The sequence below is a fragment of the Condylura cristata genome, unplaced genomic scaffold (assembly GCF_000260355.1).
Source record: "Condylura cristata isolate star-nosed mole 26May11 unplaced genomic scaffold, ConCri1.0 scaffold00007, whole genome shotgun sequence".
Lineage (NCBI taxonomy): Eukaryota > Metazoa > Chordata > Mammalia > Eulipotyphla > Talpidae > Condylura > Condylura cristata.
Window position 1 is genome coordinate 21,902,592 of NW_004567108.1, and position 24,087 is coordinate 21,926,678.

The window sequence follows — 24,087 nt, forward strand, 5'->3', positions numbered from 1 at the left end:
AGTGCCTGCTCTGCCTGCTACCAGTCTGAAAGATCAGGCACTGGTTGCCATGACTGCTTCATCTTTGTACCCTCATGCCCCACTCTTCACCTCAGTCAACAGGACTCTCTCTCCCTCTTTATTACAATGTAAACTTTTCAAATCTCTAGGCCTCTTTCACTTTTAAAGATCAATTCAACTATTACTGGAACAAATATCCTACTTTGACCCATTTTACTATTCTTCCTAAAATAAAACATCATAAGAGTTGAGAAGCCTATTGTTATCTTAGGATCAAAAGGTTAGAATGATTGCAATAAAGAAATGCTTAAAATCATCCTGGAAAAATAACCCATTGAGACTCTCACAGACTTTTTATTCCTTTGGACAGTGTAGGAAAAACAACTTAATTTATAATAAGTGACATTATCTAATCACCATTGTAAAGTAATCCAGTCCAGGACAGGCTTGCTTCTTGGAAGCCATTGTCATACAGTTGTGTCTATAATTAGGCTGTGCAGTGTTAATTAGAACATGTTACTCTGCCGATGTTCTACAGAAACTACAGGGAGAGATAAAAACAATCATTCCCAAATCCTGAGTTAACTCACTCTCTGCATACTACACATCACTGGCAGCTTTTCAAACATAAAGAATGAAAGAACATAACACCTGTTGTAGGGGTGGGTCTTAAATCAGAATAGCTTAATGGAACTCCAGTGATTATGGACTCTGAATCATTGCATTCATTTTTATTGGACACTGATTCTTCAGATTTCCTCTTCTTATATTTCCTCTTTCCTCAAAGTCAATATATAATTTAGATCAATTATGGTTTATGAATCATAAAGTATAGTGAAGGAAAAACTAGGAATCTTAGTTCAGGCTCCACCTCTTAGTATCTGTCGGACTCTTGATTTCCAACCCATAAAATGCAGATATTAATTGTCCTGTCTGACTAGAGTATCACAAGGTCAAATAAGATAAGTAGGTCAAAAACATTTTGCAAATTAATGTTACATTAGCAAAGACTTTATTGCTAACATATGAATTAATGTGGGTAGTACTTTCAAAGTCATAAGCAAATAAACACATGACTTTTCAGCCAGCAACATTAGTAGTTCTCTTTAGGATCCATTAGTACAATCCTGGCCTCAAACGTAGCCTCCACTCCCCACTCCCCACTCCCACACCAATTACTATAAAAATGTTTAAATTTGGCTTGCAGCACATACCAACAGAAAAATTCATAAAATAAGAAGTACCCAAAACTTCATTTGTCTTCTATGGTATAAATATCAATTATCACATAAGCAACAACTTGGCTTCTTGAGGTCTTTTATAATCAGCACTAGCAATATCCATATCCAGGTAAAATTGTAGCCAGTGTGGAAAGGGATAAATTTAGATAATTCTACTAGTTTTACAGAGACATAAATACACAGGTTTTACATCTTAAATCATTTAACTTGTAAGATATTTGTCCAATATCTGCTTTGATTGCAAAGATGATACAAAACTTATCAAAATATCCCTACAGATAAAAGTATCTAAAGACCATACTCGTTTACTATAAATGCATTTACAAAGTAAAATTCAGATATCCAATAAAAGCTACAATTTATAAGAAGGAAATTTAAATTACACAATGTACAACACTTTCTGGGTAAAATATCCTAAAGGGCAGCACACATAAAAACACTGATTTTACTTTACTAAACTAAGAGACTCTGCCAATAATTTTACTACCATTTTCAAATTCTAACCTTCACTATACTTTCTGAGTCTAATCACAGTGGTTATTTCTTGTGCAGTTTCATATTCCTCCAAGCAAAAATCAACATTTCAGTGCTATAAGTAAGAAACAAAGAAGATGAACTACTTCTAGTTCAATTTTATGCCTATGAAACACATTATTTAAAATACCAAGGAGAGAAAAAAAATCAAGGAAAGTACTGAAAATGAAAAGGAGGCATTTTACCAAAGAATACCAAGGATAAGAAGGGTTTCAAAACAGAATCAAGAGCTACAGCACATAAAGAATCCTGCTATGGGCCCTCCCTGGTGGTGCAGCAGGTTAAAGCACAGCACTAAGAAGCTAAAGCCGCTTCTGCATGAGTTCGATTCCCGCCTGCCCTGGAGGTGACCACATGGCGTGGCAGACTTCTCCTGACCCCTCCGCTGCTCCCCTCAGCAGTGTACTTCGTCGATCTGCCTGTTCTGTTCTCCACTCTGTCTCTGGAGAAGCCTCTCACCGCCCCTGAGCCTCTGGCCTGTACCCCAGTTCTGTATGCACAAATAAATAAATCTTTAAAAAAAAAAAAAAATGAAGGAGTCGTTTTCTTCAGTAAAGAAAATTTTCAACCTCAACAACAACAAAAAAAGATAGATCTTTTCAGCTGTCATTTAACAACCCTCCAAATTAACCAAAGTTCTCCATTCCCTCTGTGGCATTTTCTTAAGCCAAGTACCCACTGCTTATTTACAATTTATACTCTAGAAGTCAAGCAGTGACACATAACTGTCTACTCTGTAGAAGGCACAAGGACTATAACTCCACTAGAGTGGCTATATTTTTACCAAGAATTTGTTGCTTGTCCTCAAATCAAGTTATACTAATTAAAATCACAATCATGGATGTGTAACGATCATTACATTAAATGAAAACAGTACAACAGCTGATTCTATGAGAACTGATCATGCAGCAGAAAGATCCTACAAAGGTGAGTCCCAAGATAACAATGCTGCCAAATTAAATATGAGCAAGGAAAGAAAAAAACAAGAAACCCCAAGAGTGAGGTAGAAAGATTCTAGAAGAAGAATTAAATTACAATAGACTTAGAAGGATTTTTTGCACTCAGGTTTCAAAATGTATGAGTACTTAAACCACTCAGGGAAAAAAAGATTTAGAAATTATATATGCATTATGGGCATATCCTATACAAGGGAAAAACACTGCAGAATTATAATCAGTGGACCTATATGTAAAATACAAGCTTTAGTCAATAAGATGATATTAGCAACTAAGTTTGTATATTGCAACTTGAAATGATAGAGGAATATAATTTCCTTTATAGTTTCCATTTTTAACTAAGTTTTAAACATTACTATGATTGAGAGGCCTCTGCAACTGGGAAGATGGCATCTGAAGGAATATCCTGCTTTGTTCTGGGGAGAATAAACTGACCAATACATAAAGTTCTGAACTCAGTGGATCCTGGGAAGTGGGACCATTATTCCATAGTACCTCACAATCATCAGGGACCAATGCTGACCCAATGAGATGTTGAACAATTTCAGCTCGAGGGCAAAAAGGCAAGTAGAGGGAATGGTGGTCACAGGCATTGGAAATGTGGGTTCATAACAGATCCCAGGGAAAGGCAGCACTGAGTGTTGTGGATCTAGCTGGGAAAGAAGCAGATCTAAATACCGTGGGAGCTAGATGAGGCCCCAAGTAAGGAAAACAACAGTGTTGACTCAGATACAAGACACAGGACCAGCATTCCCATCAGCAACCATCGCTTCCAGAACTATCCTCACCACTCTTTGAAGATCCAGCAGCAAACTCATTCTCTCTGTCAAAGAGCACCACCTACTGGAAAAGTGGAAGGACTGCACACCTAACTTATAAAAATAAAGGGGAAAAGAAAAAAGGCAACAATTGTCAATCTCACTCAACAGGGAAATTCTGTACCCCAGACTCAGGAGCAAATTCCAGAAACCAACCACAAAGACATACAAGATCTTTTCTTCCTATTAGGAATAGAATTCAAAATCACCATGATAAAGTCAAACAATTAGAAGAAAACACGCAAAAGCTGATCAAAGACATACAAGAAAATATAGAAAAACCAATGCCTGAGAAATAAAGTCAATGAATAGATTGAAATCAAAGCTTTAAATAAGAAAATAACAAAGTTTTAGAATGTGAAAAGATCAATATAGGAAATAAAACTTTCTTCAGAAAGCTATGGAAGAAGAATTATCAAATGGAAGACTGAACTAGCGACCTGGAAGATTTGAATGTACACCAAAGTTAGTTGGAAGAACAGAGATATAAAAAAAACTAAAACATTTTAAAACTATCCAACTCTATGAGGGAAGACAATTTAAAAACAATGGATAACTTTGAAAGGGAAGAAAGAGAGAAGACAGTAGTGAACTTTTTTTTTAAGAGATTTTTTTTTTAAGATTTATTTATGTATGCATAGAAAACTAAGGTACAGGCCAGAGGTACCGGTACAGTGAGAGGATTCAGAGACAGAGTCGGGTACAGAACAGGCAGATCAATAAAATACACTGCTGAGGGCAGCAGCAAGTGAATCAGGAGAGGTCTGCCATACCATGTGGGACTCCTCCCTGGCTGAGTATTGAATGAGTGAAATGGCTGTGTCTAGCTTCATATTGCTGTGCTTTATCCTGTTGTGCTATGAGGGAGGGCCCAATAGTGAACTTTTTTAAAGAAAAATTACAGGAAAACTCAAAGCTACAGAATAAAATAAATATTCAAGTCCACATAGGTAAAAGAACACTAGCGTATGCAAACAGTATGAAACCTAAACCAAGAAACATAGTAGTGAACTTCCTTGATGTCAAGACAAGGCAGGGGACACTGAAGCTGACTGGGTGAAGAAACAGATAAGGAATAAAGGACCTTTGATTAAATTTACATTTGACTTCTCTTATGAAACTATATGGTCAAAATTGAATGATGTAATCAAAATATTCAAGGATTAAAAACTACCAGCCAAGATTACTTTATCTTGTAAGGCTATTCTTCAGCTAGGAGAAAGAGATAAAGGCCTTCTTCAGACAGATGCACACTAAAAGAGTTTCCAAACACTAGACCTTTCCCACAAGAAATGTCAGAAGGAACTCTAGTATCAAAGTGGAAGAGAAAGACATCCACAAGAAATGAATAAGGAAATAGATAAAACCACAAAATTGGGATAAAAATGACAGTAGCAGATACTCAAATAATCATTAACCACTCGAAATGGACTTAACTCGCCATTAAAAGAAAAGTGTCTGGGTGGAGTCAAAAACAATTCAACTTTATGTTGTCTCCAAGAAACACATCTGAGTTCCAAAGGGAAACATAAGCTCAAAATGAAGAATTGGAAAACAGCCCTACAAGCAAATGGGACAGAAAGGATGAAAAGAACAGCCATATTTACATAAGATAAAATAAAATTTCCAGTGAAAAAAAGATAAGAAGAGACAGGGATAGACACTATATAATAGTTAAGGAAACAATACATCAACATTGGATCTTAGTCAAAAGGTAGAGAAGCAATAACAATACATCAAGATAATATTTATATGCCAAATGAAGAAGCATAAAAGTATATAAGGCAATTACTAGCATATGTGAAAATGGATATGTGAGAGCAGACTTCAATACCCTACGTTCACCAATATCTAGATCAAGCAGACAGAAAATAAATAAGGACACAATAATCTTAAAGAATTAGGCCATATGGAATTAATAGACACTCATAGGGCATTGCACCCTCCAAAGGCTGAACATTCTTTTTCAAATGCCCAGTCTCCAGGTTTAATGACAATGCATCACAAGATTAGTATGAACATATTCATGAATGCAGAAATTATATCATGCATCTTCTCTTACTATAAAAGCATCAAACTAGAAATCAACCACAAAGAACCCAATCAAAAAATGGGCAAAGGTTTAGGACATGAGACATACATGTTTCCAATGAGAATATACAAATGACCAAAGGACACTTAAAAAATATTCATTGTTACTTAGGAAAATGCAAATCAAAAAACCACAATGAGATACCACCTCACAGTTGTAAGAATGGTCCATATCAAGAAGACCAGAAACAGCAAGTGTTCATTAGGATGTGGAGAAAGATGAAACTATTTACAATGTTGGTGAGAATGCACACAGGTCCAGCTCCTATGGAAAACAGTATGCAGGTTTCTCAAAAGATTAAAAATAGGGCCCTCCCTAGTGGTGCAGTGGGTTAAAGCACAGCACTGAGAAGCTTAAGCCACTTCCACATGAGTTCGATTCCCGCCTGCCCCAGAGGAGATCCACAAGGCGTGGCAGACCTCTCCTGACCCACCTGCTGCTCCCCTCAGCAGTTTACTTTGTCGATCCTCAGCAGTTTACTGTGGATCTGCCTGTTCTGCTCCAGGCTCTGTCTCTAGTGAATCCTCTCACCCTCTGCATCTCTGGCCTATGCCCCAGTTCTATATGAATAAATAAGTAAATCTTAAAAAAAAAAAGATTAAAAATGGATCTACATAAGACCCAACAATTACACTTCTAAAAATCTACTCAAAGAATACAAACAATAATTTGAAGAGATGCCCTCACTCATTCATTGCAGTGCTATTTCCTATAACCAAACAACAGAAACAAACTACATGCCCAAATTCCTAAGGTTCAGGAAAATTTGGAATACTACTGAGCTAACAAGAGGCTATGCTTGCATTTCAACAACATCAATATATCTGGAGGGGATCAGGCTAAGCGAAATAAGTGAAAAGGAGAAAGACAAATACTGGATAGTGGCTGGTGTCACTTATACATGGAATATAGGGAAACTAAGCAGAGGGTCAATAAAACCAAATTAGCAAACCTTATAAAGCTAATTACACAACAGGCTAACAGAGAGGAGAGAAAGGGTTGAGAACAAAGTGGGAGGGGGCACAACAGACTATGGTGCAGTACTATGGGTGTTTTGGTAGTACATTAAGTGTGGTAACAACACTTAAGGGGAAGAGCCTATACTTCTAAATCACAAACAATGTTGTAACCTAATACCACAATAAAATAATTAATAATTACTTATGAAGAAATGAATTGATGTAATAGGAAGCAGACTGTAAATTTCTATATTACATAAATAATTCTAGTATATAGATCTTTCTGTTTCTGAGAAAGTACCATAAAAATTGGTATGTATTGATGTGAAGCAGAGTTCTGAGAACAGGGTTAGCTGTGTAATTAGTAAAGTATAACATTCAATGAATCAGGGAGAGGGAAGAAGGGGGTCTTAGAAAAAAACCAGGAAATTGAGTTTTCATTTAAAGGGCATCAGACAGTTCAAGAGCACATGTCAAAATTCTCCCCACCCCCCCAAAAAAACATGATGTGTAAATGTCTAATACAACTCACTCAAACACTTAAGAATCTAGCTCTAAAATGTTATATTAATTGATGAGTCTAAATTAGGGAATTTAAAAAATTTCACATTTTATTTAGTTCCCTAATTATAGCAATGTTAGAAATCATTATTAAAAATCAAAAGGAGGGCCCTCCCTGGTGGCGCAGCGGGTTAAAGCACAGCACTGAGAATCTAAAGCCGCTTCCCCATGAGTTCGATTGCCGCCTGCCCCAGAGGTGACCACATGGTGTGGCAGACCTCTCCTGACCCACCCGCTGCTCCCCTCAGCAGTGTACTTCGTCGATCTGCCTGTTCTGTTTCCCGCTCTGTCTCTGGTGAAGCCTCTCACCGCTCCTGAGCCTCTGGCCTGTACCCCAGTTCTGTATGCACAAATAAATAAATCTTAAAAAAAAAAAATCAAAAGGATAAGTAGAAAAGTTATATGGATAAGAGGAAGTATCAAAGATGTTCTCGTATTCTGTGTGAAAGGAAATAGTCCCCTATAACTTATTCCAGCTTCCCTTGGGAAAAGAAAATGGACCAGTAGAAATAATTCAATCAAAAATGGAGGACATGTTCATAGGAATAAACCAGACAATGTTTAAAATCATGTCTCATCGATACATGTAGACAAAAGTCTACATATTATATTATTTCCGCCCAAGTAACTCCACAATTAGGAATTTATCCTAAAATTATTTACATCAACATTTAAACATGAAAAGGTGTTAAAAATACAGTAGAAAGAGGCAGATGACAGAATTTTAAATAAATAAATCTGTATCCAAATGCTAACAGTGTTTATTTTCTGGGAAGTGGAGCTATGGGTATTTTGGGTGTTTTGATTATTTATATTTTCTACTTTCTATTTTTGAAAAAAAAGATACAGATCATATTTTAATCTGTAAAGATCTAAAATTAATAAATTAATGAAAAAATACCAACACTATAAAGATATATGAGAAATCAGCCAGTATTGTGAAATCAGGAAACCTAGATACCAGGATATAAGTTGACATCCCCTGTGCGATCTCCTATTACATCTCCACCTCTTGAATCTCTACTGGCTCCTAACCTGATCTTCAATGGAATTCAGCAGAAGTCACATAGTAAAATTTGTAGTCCTGTGCTTCAAGAGATCTTATGACATTTTTCCCCCTTTATTAGTGTAACATTAGTTTATACTACTTTATATGATTTAAGGGACTAGGTTCACACCTTCTCAGATGTATGTTATCTTACCACAGCCACCATTCAAGCATCCACAGTCCTTTACCATGGACCACTGTATCCTCTCCCTTCCTTACTCCCACTATTATTCCCTCTGACCTTAGGCACAGGCTTAATATTAGTAAGACTAACTATGCAAGTTCAATTATCATAGACCGCCCCGTCCCAAATTAAGATGACTGCTGCTACAAGAGAATCTCAGGTTAAGATTAGTAGAAGCAGCATCAGCTGATACAACACAAACTGCTGACCTGTACAAGCTAAAATGATTATTGTCTTCAGTCATCAAATTTTATGATTTTCTGTGTAGCAATAGATTAGAGATTAACACATCATCCACAAAATATACTATTAACATTTAGGTTTGTTAGACTAATTTACCCCCAAAAACAAAACTGAGATTATATACACTAATTCTATGATTCTATTCCTTTGAAATATGAACACTTGTAGAGTATCATGGTTATTTTAGACTTCCAACTCAGACACATAAGTAGAGAATGGAACATCTGATATTTAAAATATTTTACAATCTTTACACAACAGCTTCCAGGTGCAGCTATGGGCTTTTCCTCTATAACATAAAAGCCCTAATGAACATGATTTCCTTGTTTCTCATTTTCTTAACAACAGACATGAAGTTCTACCTGCGGTAGAGTGGGATCATACCACACACTATGGAAAATAAAACCAAGTTCTGGCATTACCACACCACTACCAATAATGAAAAATCAACATTAACTGCAGGCATTTGTTAACAATGGGCTGAGAGCAGGAGAACTTAGTTACTAAGAATGCCTCTGGAACCAGAATCCGCAGTCATTTCCTGTGCCTAATCCTGAACATCTTTCCAAGCTTAATTTGCTTACTTACAAAATGCAGATTAAAAACAGTACCTACATCACTGAGTTGTGAGAATTAAATAAGATGTGTAAGCATTTAGTACAAATGTCTGAAACATAGTAACTACTTGATAATTATTAGCTCAGTATATGACTAATTAGCAATGTTCATGTCTCATCTAACTTATTCTTATACATTTTATAGATAAAGAAGTGAGAATCAGAGAGGTTAGAGAACTTGCTAGTAAGTGTTATAGCCAAGTTCCAAATCATATTTTTTTGGACAGCAGTAGCTAAATGCTTTAATACAATGTGACATGACTTAAAATATCCCTGGAGAATCACATTGCGTCCCTCACACCAGGGAAATGTTTCATGTCTTTTTATCTTAGAGGCCTCTGGAATGGGACAGGGTGCTCACAGAGCACCAGTTGAAGAGCCGTAAGTCATGAAGGATGGTCCCAGAGATTAATAAAACCACCACAGACACTGACCCTGTGGTTTCCATAATTCACTGGCTGGCACTTACAGAGAATTGTGCTATTTAATGTTGTTCAGTCACTCACAACATGAGCAGTAAATTGGATACCCTCAGCCCCCATTAAAATTATGAAATTACTAAAACACAACAGAGCCCATTTTACTTTTCACTATTTTAGAAAGTGAATAGTTTTTTAAGGTTTAAGGGACCCTCTCAATCTAGTAAGTTTTTTGTTTGTTTTTTTTTTTAAGATTTCTTTATGGATACAGAACTGGGATTCAGGCCAGAGGTACAAGGGCAGTGGGAGGACCCACCAGAGGCTGTGGGGAGCAGAACACGCAAACTGACTAAGTAAACTGCTGAGGGGCATGACAGGAGAGGTCTGCTGCACCATGTGGACCACCTCCGGGGCCAGGATCGAACTCGCACTTAAATGGCTGTGGCTACCTTGCAGTGCTGGCTTTAACCTGCTGCACCATCAGGGAGGTCCCTTAATAAGTTGCTTTTTTGTTTGTTTGTTTGTAATTATAAAGCTTTCACTTCAGATTGACTACAAGACTGAATTTCATAGGCATACAACAAATTTACAGGTCTATTCAATGAGTTAGAAACTCTTTACATGCACAAAACTTGGCCTGTGAAACATTCATTTAACTTTAATCTACTTAAAGTTTCACATTATAACTGTACATATAAAAACACTCACACAATTAGTGAAATTTTGTCTAACAGATCCAGAGAAATCATTTGTACTGATATCTCACTTATCTTGAGGTTACCTGTCTGTCAACTACAGTTGAGGATCAGGAAGTTAGAGGAGAGTAGATGAATTCTTAAAATAATGTCACCAAATAAATGCAGCAATACTCATTAATTTTATTGCTAAAAAAGCCTCACTCGAATCCTGTTTACTGTTTGTTAACATACAGTACGCAACTGCATGATTTCCTAACTCCAAATAGCACATTAGAGGAAAGTTTCTAGAAGCAGACAGAGGAATTAGAGAGAAATGACAGACAAAAGTGAGGGAAAACAAAAACTATAAAGCCAGCACCAAACTCAAAGAGTAGAGGTATTTGGGAGATTCACTATGGAGACTTTACTTCTTTTTATATATCATTTATATCACTGTGTATTCGCCATGGTGGTACCTCGTACTCTTCTCAGTATAGAGACTTTAAACATAAATGGCACATGAAAGATAAAACAACTAACTTTTGCCCAAAGTTATTCAGCCGGTTAGTGAAAATGAGTGGAACCAAAATTTCCTTTTTAGCGCTTAATCTTTAATGCATCGACAGGAAGGTGGAAGTGAAACCATGAGTGAGTCTAGCCCACATAACTGCTCAACTAAGTTTAGTTCTACATAAATTCAGTTGGGTGATTTTGAAAACACCCACTTTCTCAGACTTACAGGAAATGGTTAAGCAACCCAAGAGAAGTCATTTGTTTTTGCACAGTGGTAGACAATATTTTTTTAACATTAGTCCCTTTAAGATAATAGACTATCCTAAATTGTCCTCTTACTCATCAATTGAAATAGTAAGTCTACAAGAAGCTACAAGTTTTTTACTCCATGGACATTTTTGTTTATCTAAAAAAAGAGAGAGAGTGAACTATTTTGTTCTTTTTGTAGTGTTTTTAGATTTTAAAAGAACAAGTCAGAAGAACAAAAATCATTGCAGGAAACAGACAAGCTGACAATTCAAGTCTTTGCAACATGGTTCCAACATGATTGCAGACAAAATAAAGACCAGATATAGGTTCAGAAAATTCAAAGAATAAGCCCAACCAACTCAAGATACAAATAATCAATCTCGTAAAAGCCAAAAGTAAAGAAAACCTCAAAACCAGCTAGGAAAAAATATGGATCCAGACTACATAAGAGTTTTTACAATTAAACAAATGGGCAAGGATTTGAACAACCGCTTCACAAAAAGAGACGAGCTACTAACACAAACCAAAATACCACAGTGAAGAGCTATTTCACTATAATGTTAGTAGGTATTTCAAGGTACTCTGACTTGATGGATTAGAATAGTTAAGTATATCACCTTACATCACCTACTTTTATAGAATTCTAATTCAGTGGTCTGAATTTATATGTACATGCCAGTGTGTGTGTTTACTTTTGACCAGACTGTACCATATGTCTTCTTTTGGAGGTAGGGGAAGAAAAACAGTTTAGGGTTATCATTGATAAGTTCAATTTTCAACTTCACAGTATCAATTATGTCTCACTTTACATATCATAACACAGTATTTTCTATGGAGAGTGTTAAGATGACTGACAACCCTAAAAGTGCACAGGTTAATATAGTATGGCATAAGCAACAATTTTATTTATTCTGTGATATACAGAGTAATCAAAGGCTTATCATATATATATATTTTTTTTAATTAGCTGGTGAGCAAGATAAAAAGTAAACATAGATTTACAAACATGGCTTAGAAACTGCTTTAGAATGAGAATTAGGAATAACTTTTATCACTACATCTCATAAGAATTTCTTATATTAACTCATCAACACATTTGGAGTGGAATTAAAAACAAAACAAAACAAAACAAAAACCCGAAAAGCCTAAGACACAGATCTGGTTTGCTAAATAGAAAATATTATTTTTAAGTAGTTCTTTTTAAAAATGCCCAAATACAGTGGGCAAGGGAAAAGTTTCAAACCAAGAACAAAGAGATACAGGAAAATCCTAGAAGTAAGAAAACCACATATTTTAATATATAGCATTATATTATTTGGCCAAATAACGTTCCATATAAATGAAGTCACTGTGCAACATCCTTCTTAACCCATTTTATTCTGCAGGATAAAGTGGATATTAAATGACCTCTATGTATGTGTGCATGAGAGAGACATGACCAAGAAGGAAGTGTAAAATAAATGATTAATGGGGAAAATGAGAATTAGGGGAGTTCAGATTAAGGAACCCTTACGTGCTATCCAACTCCTTTACTAAACTTAATCTAAGAAAAGAACAAAGGATTTCCAACCATGTACTATGAGGCCTATTTTTATGTTTATAGCTCACTAGCATTTGAAAGTCATAAATGACTATCAGAAATGTGCGGACAGGTGGAAGAAGCACCTACATGAAAATAAGTGTGTAGTTCACTGAAAGTACTCTCGTTTCCACATGGCAGCCAAATACAAATTATGTCATAGCAAGCTAATTAACAGATTATCTGCTTCAGGTGTAGTAACATTTCAACTGACCTGGTTAGGCCCAGGGGTAAAGCTTCAAGGAAGCAGATCAACTCTTGTCATACATGGCCCCAAAGAGTATAGACAAAAAAGGTTGATTCTAATTCTCTCTAATACCTAAATCATTCTATAGTGTAGCAGGTATAGGACAAAGAGTTTTGTATGATTCTGGACTCCACAGATGAGGACCAGGAAGGAAAAAAATAATTAAACTTAATCTTATAGGTTTTTAATTCATCAAAATTAAAATAAGTATAAACAATCACTAGAGGGTCAAGAATGAAATGTGTATCAGTATTATGTGGGTAGGTATTATAAAAGGACAGCTTGCCAAAACCCTTCCTACATAAAAAGAACATAAAAATTGTAAAGGTAATCAAAGAGTTTAAAGGAATTGTATCCTTTCTAGTTTAGAAATATCCATAGAAATAAACAACTGTAGAATCCTTAAATAACCGAGACATCTGATGTGTGGCTTGTCAAATATACCTAGCTAGAACATTCTTCTCTCCTGTGACCTAGATCTATCTTAGTAACTTGCCAACCAGTTCCAACAACTCCATTTTCTACCTGCTGTGGACACCTCAGGCATTCTCTCCAGTTCCTGTTTAATGTTGAAAGTAACAATTCTCAGGATGTGGTGTGAGTACTTCCAAATTCCTGATACTTCCAGCAGGTCTTCAAGGTCAAAACTATTTTCATAATAATCTGTTATTTTTCTATTCTTATTCATATTCCCTGATGATTATAGAGTTCTTCATAGACTGCATGACATGAGGTTTAAGAGACTGAATGCAGATATGAATCTGAAAATCCAATTGTCTTCTATTAAGTCAGACATAAAAGATATTTGCAATAATGTAAAATAATGCCTTTTTTTTACTTTTTGGAAAATAGCTTTTCATTAAAATGTTTATATGTTAAAGGTTTTCTTATGACTACTGTGAGGCAAATATTTTTAAAAATTCTTTGTAAATTTCTACAATAAATATCTAGAGATATAACCCACTTAAAAAAAAGCTTTTAGGGACACCACAATAATTTCTAAAAATATACAAGGAGTCCTGAGATCAAAGATTTAAGAGGCATGACAGCTTTCAATGATAAGAAAAAAATTACCATATTCTCCAGATATTTTGGTTCAAACATGGAAGTCGCAGTATAGTATTTGAAATGTATATAAATATAGAAAAAAAATGTACAAGGTCTGGATCACTATATTGCAAGGAAGGAATAGACCAGGGTTCCTGGATTCCTGATGGGAAAAAAATAATAATTGAACTTAACCATATATGCGTCTTTCAGCAATCTCAGGCAGGAATGTAGTTTCTAATCTAGTAGTTGATGTCTATCATTTTAGTTACCTGTGGACAACTATAGTAAGAAAATATGGTCAAGAAGATAAAAAAAAAACCACCTAACTTTTACTACAGTATACTGTAGTAACTATTATATTTTATTATTACTGTTGTTGATCTCTTACTATATCTAACATTCAACTTAACTTAATCATAAGTATAAATTCATAGGGAAAAATATAGAGAGCTCCATACCATCCTTGATTTTAGGAATCCACTGGAAGAATTTCCCAGAGAATATATTCCACAGAGAATTCCCAGGGACTATATTCTCTGTGGTAAGGGGAGACTACTCTATTTTGTTATGGCAGCCCTAAAAGGCTAATATACTGCTGATACTCTGTTTGCATATAAATTATTCCAAAAATATACTGAATATCAAGAAAGGGAAAAAATGAAGTTCTTTTTAAGGGGAAGGAGATGTTGAAGAAACAACTTTACAGTTCCACACACCACAATTTTTGTTATGTGGCCAAAGAGGTTTCTCTCAAGATATCATTAAATTTGTATTCCTTGATTAAAATCAAGACAAAACACTAACCTCCTCCTTGGTGTAAAGTCTAAAACATGCTTTTATACAGTTGGTCAGACAATAACTAACTCCTCATTTGCTATTCTGCTATGTCAATGAACAGAATGTCCTGCCACCAACAGCTTTGCCCAGTAGCCATGATGTTCCTTCACCTCCCTTCCACTTTCCATACAACCACAGGAAAGCTTATGTTTGAACAACTCAATGCCTTCTTACCAATTCCAGAACATTAGGAAATTGCTCTTTTTAAAGTTTATTCTAATTGACTCTGGAATTATTTTCATGGCTCTAATGAAAGGCAAAGAACTCCAATTACAAATCAGTTAGCACTGCAAGAAGAGAAACTGATTTAACTGTACTACTTTGGTCTCAAATGCACAGCAGCTCTGAAATTAGCACAAAAAAAGGAAAGAAGGAAAATATTGGGACATTTTAAAAATTTTGGTTTCGAAAATGCTTCAGAGTAAAAGATCTCTTCCCTCCATTCCTCATCTTCCTTCTCCTTAAACACTGACACCATGTCTTATTTAGTGCTATATTCCATGTAGGAAGCACAGTGCCTGAAATATAGCAAATGCTCAGTAATACATTTCAGCAGAAAGGGAAACTGGATGAACTCTTATAAAAATGCTCCCAAAAAATGATTTGGGATAACTCTATTTGCTACAGAGTAGGTTATAGAAAAAAGAAAAGAACATTCAAATTCACCTTTCTTGGGAAAATGAAAGAAAATCTCTAAATTAAAGTACAAACAATGAAACTGGTATTTAAATATTTGTTTTGAAGCTATTCAAAGTAATAATAGTCTCAGATAACATTTATTGAGCATTTATGTGTGGGACACTATGTTATAACCAAATACACAAAAATTACATTTTTATCAGTTATATTTACTGAAGGTTCCTGGTTGAACAAAAAGCACATACATTCTTTACACAGAACTCAAAATATGGTTTTAACCTTAAATGCGCGATACCTGTGTTTCCACAACATACCACTTATGACACTTGAGGTGTTCTTGGAGAAGTGTAGTCTCCAATAATTTATTTCTGAATAAAAATACTGTATGCTTTACAGGTTCACCAGGAACAACCGTGGCCCAAGATGAGAAATATCCATGCAGTATCCACCCAGACAATCACCAGTTTCTGATCATTCCTTACATCTTTTGCCTTACTTTTTGGTCAAAAATAACTACATTTTATGTTTCACAAGTTCAAAGTATTACATCTTTGAGAGAAAAAAATACATCTAGAGATCCTTGGAAGGGCCTTTATACCTAATTCTCAGAGCCAAAAGCTGCTGCCAAGTTATTTATTTAGCAAAAATAATAATGATAAAAGTGTCACAGTCACTATAGAAATGTAAATTTACAAGTTTACAATCTTTATTCATATAGTACAAAGTTTTTCCTTTTAACATGATTCCCAGTCCTTGAACATCCTCAGGCATCTCTTAGATTTAGCTATAAAAAGTAACCTAAATATTTACTTTCATTAATTGCTCTGTCAATCCAAATAACTACAAACACTTCTGTAAGATATAAAGTTAAAGTCTATTTTTTAATTTCATCAACTATCTGGGTGCAGTTTCAAATGAATTTTAAACAATCATATTTTCATATTTAAGACAAAATGAATACCTTTCAATGAGTTAACATAATGCTCATGGAAAGTCTACCAAGAAAATTTATAAGAACCCTCCAATCCAGAAGGCTTCTTAGTTAAATACTGTAACTGCTGAATAAATTTACTATACTTAAAAAAAAAAAAATTCACTAGACTTGATCTCAGATGGATCTGAACAAAAAACTATTTTGATGATGATTCTATGAATTATTCCCCATATGATTCATCAGAATGATTAAACACAGGTACTTGATAATCAGATCTCTATAGAGCAAAAATTAACATCAATTTACAAGTGACTGTGGGTTAGTTTGCTTAACATTAACCCAGAAAAAGTCAAAGGCTGAGATTGACAATAATCACTGTCATTTTATTATCTGCTAAGAAAAGTTTCTATGCAGTCTTTATCTTAGTACTATTTCCCAAATTAGCAATTAATGAAAACAGACCTATAACCTAACTGTAATAAATAACTACACTCAAAACTAGCTATGCTTTAGTAAATATGTGCTTATTTTTAATCAAACATAACATACTGTGTGTGTGTGTGTATATATATATATATATATATATATATATATATATATATATATATATATATATAACCTATAATAATTCCCAGACAGACTAGACCCTCCTTCCTACATTCCATTATTTCTCTGTGTGCTTTTCTAATTGAAAGTTACTAATTCTTTCAGTAGCCTGTATTGATGCAGATGGAGGTGAGGCTGCTGTTTTAAAGAGCAATGGATTTCTTATTCCCACTAACATTGAATACTGTATACTTAGTCTGAGTTATTTTCTTAACCTAGCTCCACAAACTAGGCACTAAAAGGACAATATGTCAGTGGTCCAAAAGGCTTAAGCACATAGCATTTAGTTAAAAAAAAAAAAAAAAAAAAAAAAAAAAAAAAAAAAAAAAAAAAAAAAAAAAAAAAAAAAAAAAAAAAAAAAAAAAAAAAAACAGAAACTACTGCTAAAAAGAATATAAATAAATACTTATGGACATAATTTAAAAATCAATACTGGTTGATTTCAAAAAATATACATGTTCCTCCCACCAAGCTGCAAGAGCCATAGCAGTCTTCTTTACTCATAACCACAGAGGCATTTTTGACAATTACAGGGCAGAAACAGGTTGCAAAAGTATTAATACATGATTTTTGTATTAATAATACCACCTTACAAAAATATATCTTAAACATTTTGCTCTCCTCATTCATGACCACTAATCGCTATGCATTTTTTCCCTAAAGAGAATTTTAGAGTGGAGTAATGTTGTTGAGGTGATGAATATTCTTACAACTATTGTTAAATCTTATTACTGTTACACATGAGAAATATACAAAGCCTCCTTCCTCACTAGAAAAGTCCCTTTATGACACCAAGTGATACCTTGAGGCAGTTTGTTTTGGAAATACCATCACCCAGTCCTGGTCACCATTTGTTGTAGCATTCCTGGTCACCATTTGTTGTAGCATTCAGGAAAGACAGAGCACATTCAAAATTCAGAGGCACCAGCTTTTCCCATCCTCTTGTTCCCCTAGCTTAAGAAGCTCATACCACAGAATCATCAAGAAGCCTTCTTGAATTTCCTTCATCCCAGATGAAGGCATCCACCCATAAGTACTGATGATCTGGAGAAGACCTTGGACCACCCAATTCCCCATGTACAGAAGTCCAGGTTATTGGCTTGAGGTATATTTTGGCAACTGCATTCTTGAAATAAAGTGGGGAAAAATGCCCAGGAGCATCTTCATTAAGCAATACACACTAGAAGGAGTATGTACGGGGTCCTCTACAAGTTAAAGTGATTCTTCATTGTTTTTTTGAAACTCTCCTGAATGGCTGAATTTTCTTTATTTGACAAATGAACTGGTTTCCTCCTCGTTTAGACACGAAGGTTGGAACTTTAAAAGAAAATTGGCTAGATCATTGTACAAGTCTGAGCATCAGTAGAAAAGGGAAGTAAAACCAGGAAACAAAGAACAGTGACTACGACACCATGATGTTCCCACAAGGAAGGTATTTCTACAGTACTGTAATTTTTTTTCTCAAAATCAAAAAAAAAAAAATCAGGAAAATAACATTCTCAACTTACAAATGACTATAAATTTTCTAACAATGAAAGAGAGAAGTACATAGTAAAATTAAACTCATGACAAATGCTTCCTATCTCCGACATGTCAGGGTCACCAAATGCCAGTCTAAGCTTCCTCAATTCCCTTACACACCAGCACCATTTGTCCAGTGAGATCCACCTACTACCCTCCTTTCAATCCTGATTCTTTTAACCTGTAGAACAATGTCTCTCTCCTCAAACTCAGGTCACTTCTGAGCCAAAGGCTTATAATTACTTGAAAATCTCTGCCTGTCAGCTTCCTGCTATACCCTCAATTTCATCTTCATCATTAATTCTCCTCAGTCTCAATTTTGCCTAGAGGTCTTTGGATTCAAAGTCCTCTGACACTCCCAGGATAACCATAAATGGATTACAACACAGAATCAGGTTCTAGGGAATACTGATCACTCTTAATAGGCACACAAAGCTCCCCCATATCTCAATTTCCTACTACTCTTATAGGGAGGGTCAAATGCTGCCATCTCCTAAGAGAAATATTATGCTACATCAGTAGAAATGAGAATTTACTGGGGACAAATTATAGTATTATTACAAAGAGATTACAAAAACAATTATGTTCATATATTAAGTGGAATACTGCCACCTGTTTTTTTTTTCACTTCTATATTTCTATATTGTTATATTAAGACGAAAACAAAACCTCACTTTTCCATATTATTTTTCTTATGAGGTGAAAATTACTTGATGACAGATCTATACCGTTTATTTTGTTGGTAGCAGAAATTCTACTAGAAAGGGGACATTCCAAAAATGGTATTTGATTGAATTACTGAGTAGGAAATCACTCCCTGCTTATGATAATTTCCTTACTGTTTATATATTTTTTTCAAATTGAGTTCTCAAGGGTCATTTATAGATAGATGATAACGACCAGTTTTAACTGTTTCTAAAATATGCTATTTGTTGATCTTTCTTAAGGCACTTTTTGGGAAGTCCTTTCCTTGTATAAAGCAAAGAATCCCATCATTGCTGTCCACTTAAATACTGGATTGGTTTCTCATTAAAGTCACAATGTTCCACTATTACATGGTAAATGTAATAGTTTTCTACACATTCCTGTTTCCCTTAACTTAAATTTAAAAACCTAAGACAGAAGCTAAAATAGAACAGAACAGAAGCTAGTACTGGACATACTTCATCATATAGAAAAACTAATCTCCCATTCATTAAGGTTTTTTTTCTCAGCGTGGTAACAGAACAAGAAGAAAGTACTTGGTAAGTTCACATTGTGGGACAGAAAAGGCTAAAAATATTCTTTTAAGAGAAATGCATACCTATAACACAGCTGTTATTTATAAGCTAAAAAGATAAAATTACAATTTTATACTGTATTACAAGCGAATATCTACTTTGTTGTCCAGACTTCCCATTTTGGAAGTTGGGAAATACTTTCACTCTGAAAACAAAAACAAAAACAGTTTTGAAACACAGGAAAGTCGCCCTTGTTTAAATATGCCCCAGGCTACAGGACTAAAGTTAATTTCTGTGGGCTCTGTTCATAATTTGTTCATGTTCATATGACAAATTATTTAATATATTTTTATTTTTTGAGACTTCAAAATATTAATGTTTCTCCACACTTAGATTTTATTCAGGCTATACAACAAACTAAAAAGTATAGAGAAAATACAATCACACTAAAGGAAAAGAAGTCCTCAATCAACATGCTATCAAATTCTGAATCTGGTTACTTAACAAACTTCTCAAATGTTCCCTTCTGCACACAAGACCATGGTGGAAGACTATGTGTGTTCTGGTGGTGGGTGTGGTGAGACAACCCTAGAGGGGAGATCCTATATCTCTAAATCACAAACAATAATGTAACCCAATGCTACCTCAAAAAAGAAAAATCCTTTCTGTTGATACTGCAGATTCCTAGAATCAATCTCAGACCATTACAATCTGATTTGGGGGTGATCCCTATAATGTATTTACATTATTGAACATGAAGGTAATAACCCCACTCTTCCTGTAATACCCCAATTCTACCTGCAAATGAAAAATAAAGCTATACAGTCATTAAATAATTACTTGACCTAAGCTAGTACCTCTAACAGAAGACCTTAAAAGCTACTATATATTTGTTTGTTGGTTGGTAATATTTAAGTCAATACTTCCTAATAGTTCACCTCTACCTGCCTTATAGAAACTTTATAGTGCCAATCTTGAATACCAGTCCAACACATTCTCTCCTCATAAAGTCACCTAAGATCCAAAACCAGACTGATTATCCAATCTTAAGAACAATAGTTAGCAGTCCTTTCCAGTGCAAGACCAGAAATATCTCCTGACCCAAAAGGGAATTACTAGCACTACAGTCCCTTTTGGAGATGTATATATTAAATGGGTTACAGTAGTATATTACCCAGACAGGCTCACATAGCTTGTTCACAAAATAAAGCCATTACCAGCAGTCCAAGAAAACAAAAAACAGAACCAGAAAAACAAGACTTACCAGTTACAAGTTTTGACAAAAAAGCAAGGAAAATACAGAACATCCCTGAATAGATGTATATGTATTGCCAGAATGACAAAACAGAAACTAAATTTCTGCCTCTTTTACAAATGTGTAGGTCAGAGTTAAAACCACAAACAAAATTTTACTTGAAAGTTACATGGTCCTCAAAGATTCAAACTATTTTTGTTTGAATCTCTCTGTACTTTCTCCATATATGAGAAAGTGTAAGTGGTAGTGATCTTATTCAAAGAGGATAAATGTGTAACCAAAGTCAATACCAAGCCTGGTAAGTCCACAATCATAAATTCTATGAATAATGAAATACTCTGCACCAGAATACCCAGACCTCTGGGAGAAGAGTTAGATATGCACGTATTTTGTACTCAAAAGTACTGAGAATAAAGAAACATACTTTCCACTATTTCATGTCCTGCTTGAAGTCACTAAAACATTCTACAACCATACTTCAAAAGTTCTGCAATAAATAACCAATCTATCTGAAGCGTGAAAAGCACCTCAAATTGCTAGAAGCAAATTTCTTGTTGCCTTTAGATGTTGCAGTTTCTATTCTTGTTAAATGATGCTAAATAAGGCTCTGAGAAGTGATTAACACAGTAACTAAATTGATGCATTGCCAACCTATCTCCAACATAGAATGAAAACTTGCAAGCTAGAAAAGGATGAGAAATGCAATTTACCACACAAAGGTTGAAGCACTGCTTCTTTTTTGTTCTCCTCACTGGGGAATTTTTCCAATACCTTCCCAGATATGACCAGTTGCAAATATTTACATCTAAAGGATCACAATCTCTGAGAAAAGGTCCCAATTTTAAGACTTGAGAATGTACTGTAATTCTGTAGGCGCAGATTCACAAATCTGGTAACAATCTTAGCAAGTGGGTGACTAGCCCTTTTTGTGAATATCTTTATTTAGAAGAAATTTCACGTTAAAATCTTACAATGGGTAGCTCTGAGCATTTTACCTAGAACAAAGACTGAATGATATGTATTAAACATATTTTTAACGTTAAAAGTACGAGACAGTTTCTAAGGTTTCTTTCAGCTCAAATCTTCATTTTCTCTTAGTAACTTTACCAGACTATTCTTAGAACCTAAGTAATTACAAATAGAACCTGAATGAAAAAAAAATTCAGAGTTAAAGTTGTCATCATTAAGCTTAAATAAAGAGCACAGCCGGGAAGGTGGCAGTAGAATTAGGCATTCTGAATTCGAACAGGGAGAATATAAAGAGTAGTTCAAGCCGCATGATGAAAAGACCGGCAAATCACGAAGTCTGGCTGGGGTATGAAAAACAGTGGACAGCATGTCTTTCTTTTCGGTGATAACTGATCCACTCAAAAGGGGTGGGCTGCTTCTATTACCGGGACAAACTACCCACCAGAACAACCACCCACCTGCAGAAATACACATGTTAACTAGACAGTGACTCTAATTTTTGTGTGAATTCTCCCTTTACTGCAGGTTTCCTACTTCCTATCTCACAAGAAAATATATATACTCAACGCCACAAAATGTAAGCCATCTCTCCCCTATTTGTGACTCAGGCACTCCTGGTCCAAACAAAAGCCACCGTTTTAACGAGGTTGGGATTTATTCTCTGGATTCAGTAAAGGGCTGTGCTGTTTTGCACGACCTCCTGCAGGCTCCTGCTTTGACCCTCGCCTTAAGTCACACTGCGATAACATCATGACGAACCCATGATATTTTGAGTCTTGAACTGAAAACAGACATCGAAAGCCGGTAAAAGGAAGCCTGAACGCCCTCAGCGACTGGCAGAAGGGTGGAATGCGGACAGGACTTCCTCGGCACTGGGGACGCACGTTTCTCTTCCTTCCACTAAATTAACCTGCCTAGGTCCCCCCGCCCCCCCCACGGCCCTATTAGGAAAAGTCACGGTTGCAACTCGTTGAAGGACAGGGGAACAGTTCCCGGCGCAACACAGAAGTTGGGTTTGGCAGGGGCCGCGACTTAAGTCTCTCTGCCCAATTTCCGAGGCCGACACCGCCTTCTCTGGGGACAAACCAGACTGCCAACTTTCCCGCAGCCCCCTCTTCAGCGCACCGCAGCCCAAACTTTGCCGTTGGTTCACCTGGCCGCGCAGCGGAGAGCCCGGTGTGGCCGCACCCAACCCCCCCACCCCTCCAGGAGGGACAGGCGCTGGCCCGGATCTACAGCCGGCCCTCGGCCCCGCGCCGGCAGCTACCCGCCCCGGAGCCCCCAGTTGCACAGCCGCCGGCTCCCCCCGCCACCCACCCACCACCACCGGGGCCCCCTTCCACCCTCCCAAACCCTCGCGGGAAGCCCGCGATGGGGCGACTGCAACCAGATCCCAGTGTCAGGACGCCCCACCACCCTCTGGGCCCCAGAAAGCCTCGGTCCCGGAGCCTCAGGACGCCCACTCACCATTGGTGAAGGGCTCCATTTTCCCCCCGCCGCGGCTCCTTACAGCCGAAGCGCCCAGGCTTCCTACTCCGAGAGCTGAAGCGGCCCGGCTGACTGAGCATGCCCAGCGCGGGCGCCGAGGGCTGTCGGGGAGGTGCAGAGGGGGCGAAGCCGCTCCTCCGTTCTAGGCTTCCGCCGCTCCGGGTTTTCACGACAGCTGCAGAAAGAGCGAGGGAGACTAGAGAGAAAAACACCACTCGGCGTCTGAGCCTACCTCCCCAGCGGCTCGGGGCAGAGGAAAGGGAGGAGCCGGTCAGCGCGGGGGGGCAGGTCGGTGGGTGGGGCATCAACAAACCCCGCCCCTGGCCAAACTGGCCGGCCCCGCTTAGCCTTGCCAGCGCTGGGCCCACCCAGCGTCCACCCACCCAGCCAACGTGGTGGTCAGCAGCCACCAGACCAGCCCGATCCTAGTCGCTGGGACAGGGCACTATGCGGAAAACACGCGGTCATTGCCCCGTGGAGCTGACTCTTGAGTCAGGTCATAGACACAGAAGGCACGCGAAACTAAAATAACGCATGAAATCAGGGTGGTATGATGGAGAGTTAAGTGGGTAGCTAATTCGGATGGCTTGGTGAGGAGAGGTCCCGTGAGGAGTGCCAGAGAAGCCGAGAT

The 24,087-nt window shown here is 36.7% G+C and overlaps 1 protein-coding gene across 1 annotated transcript in view; it reads right to left on the reverse strand.

Moving 5' to 3' along the window:
• The window catches only part of LNPEP (leucyl/cystinyl aminopeptidase), a 76,670-nt gene extending 53,113 nt beyond the window's left edge, over window positions 1-23,557 (reverse strand). Inside the window, exon 1 of the mRNA XM_004678118.2 lies at window positions 23,436-23,557. Within this exon, the coding sequence (XP_004678175.1) occupies window positions 23,436-23,454 (19 nt within the window). The 5' untranslated portion in view covers window positions 23,455-23,557. The remainder of the gene's footprint in view (window positions 1-23,435) is intronic.
• Between the last annotated feature and the right edge of the window lie 530 nt (window positions 23,558-24,087).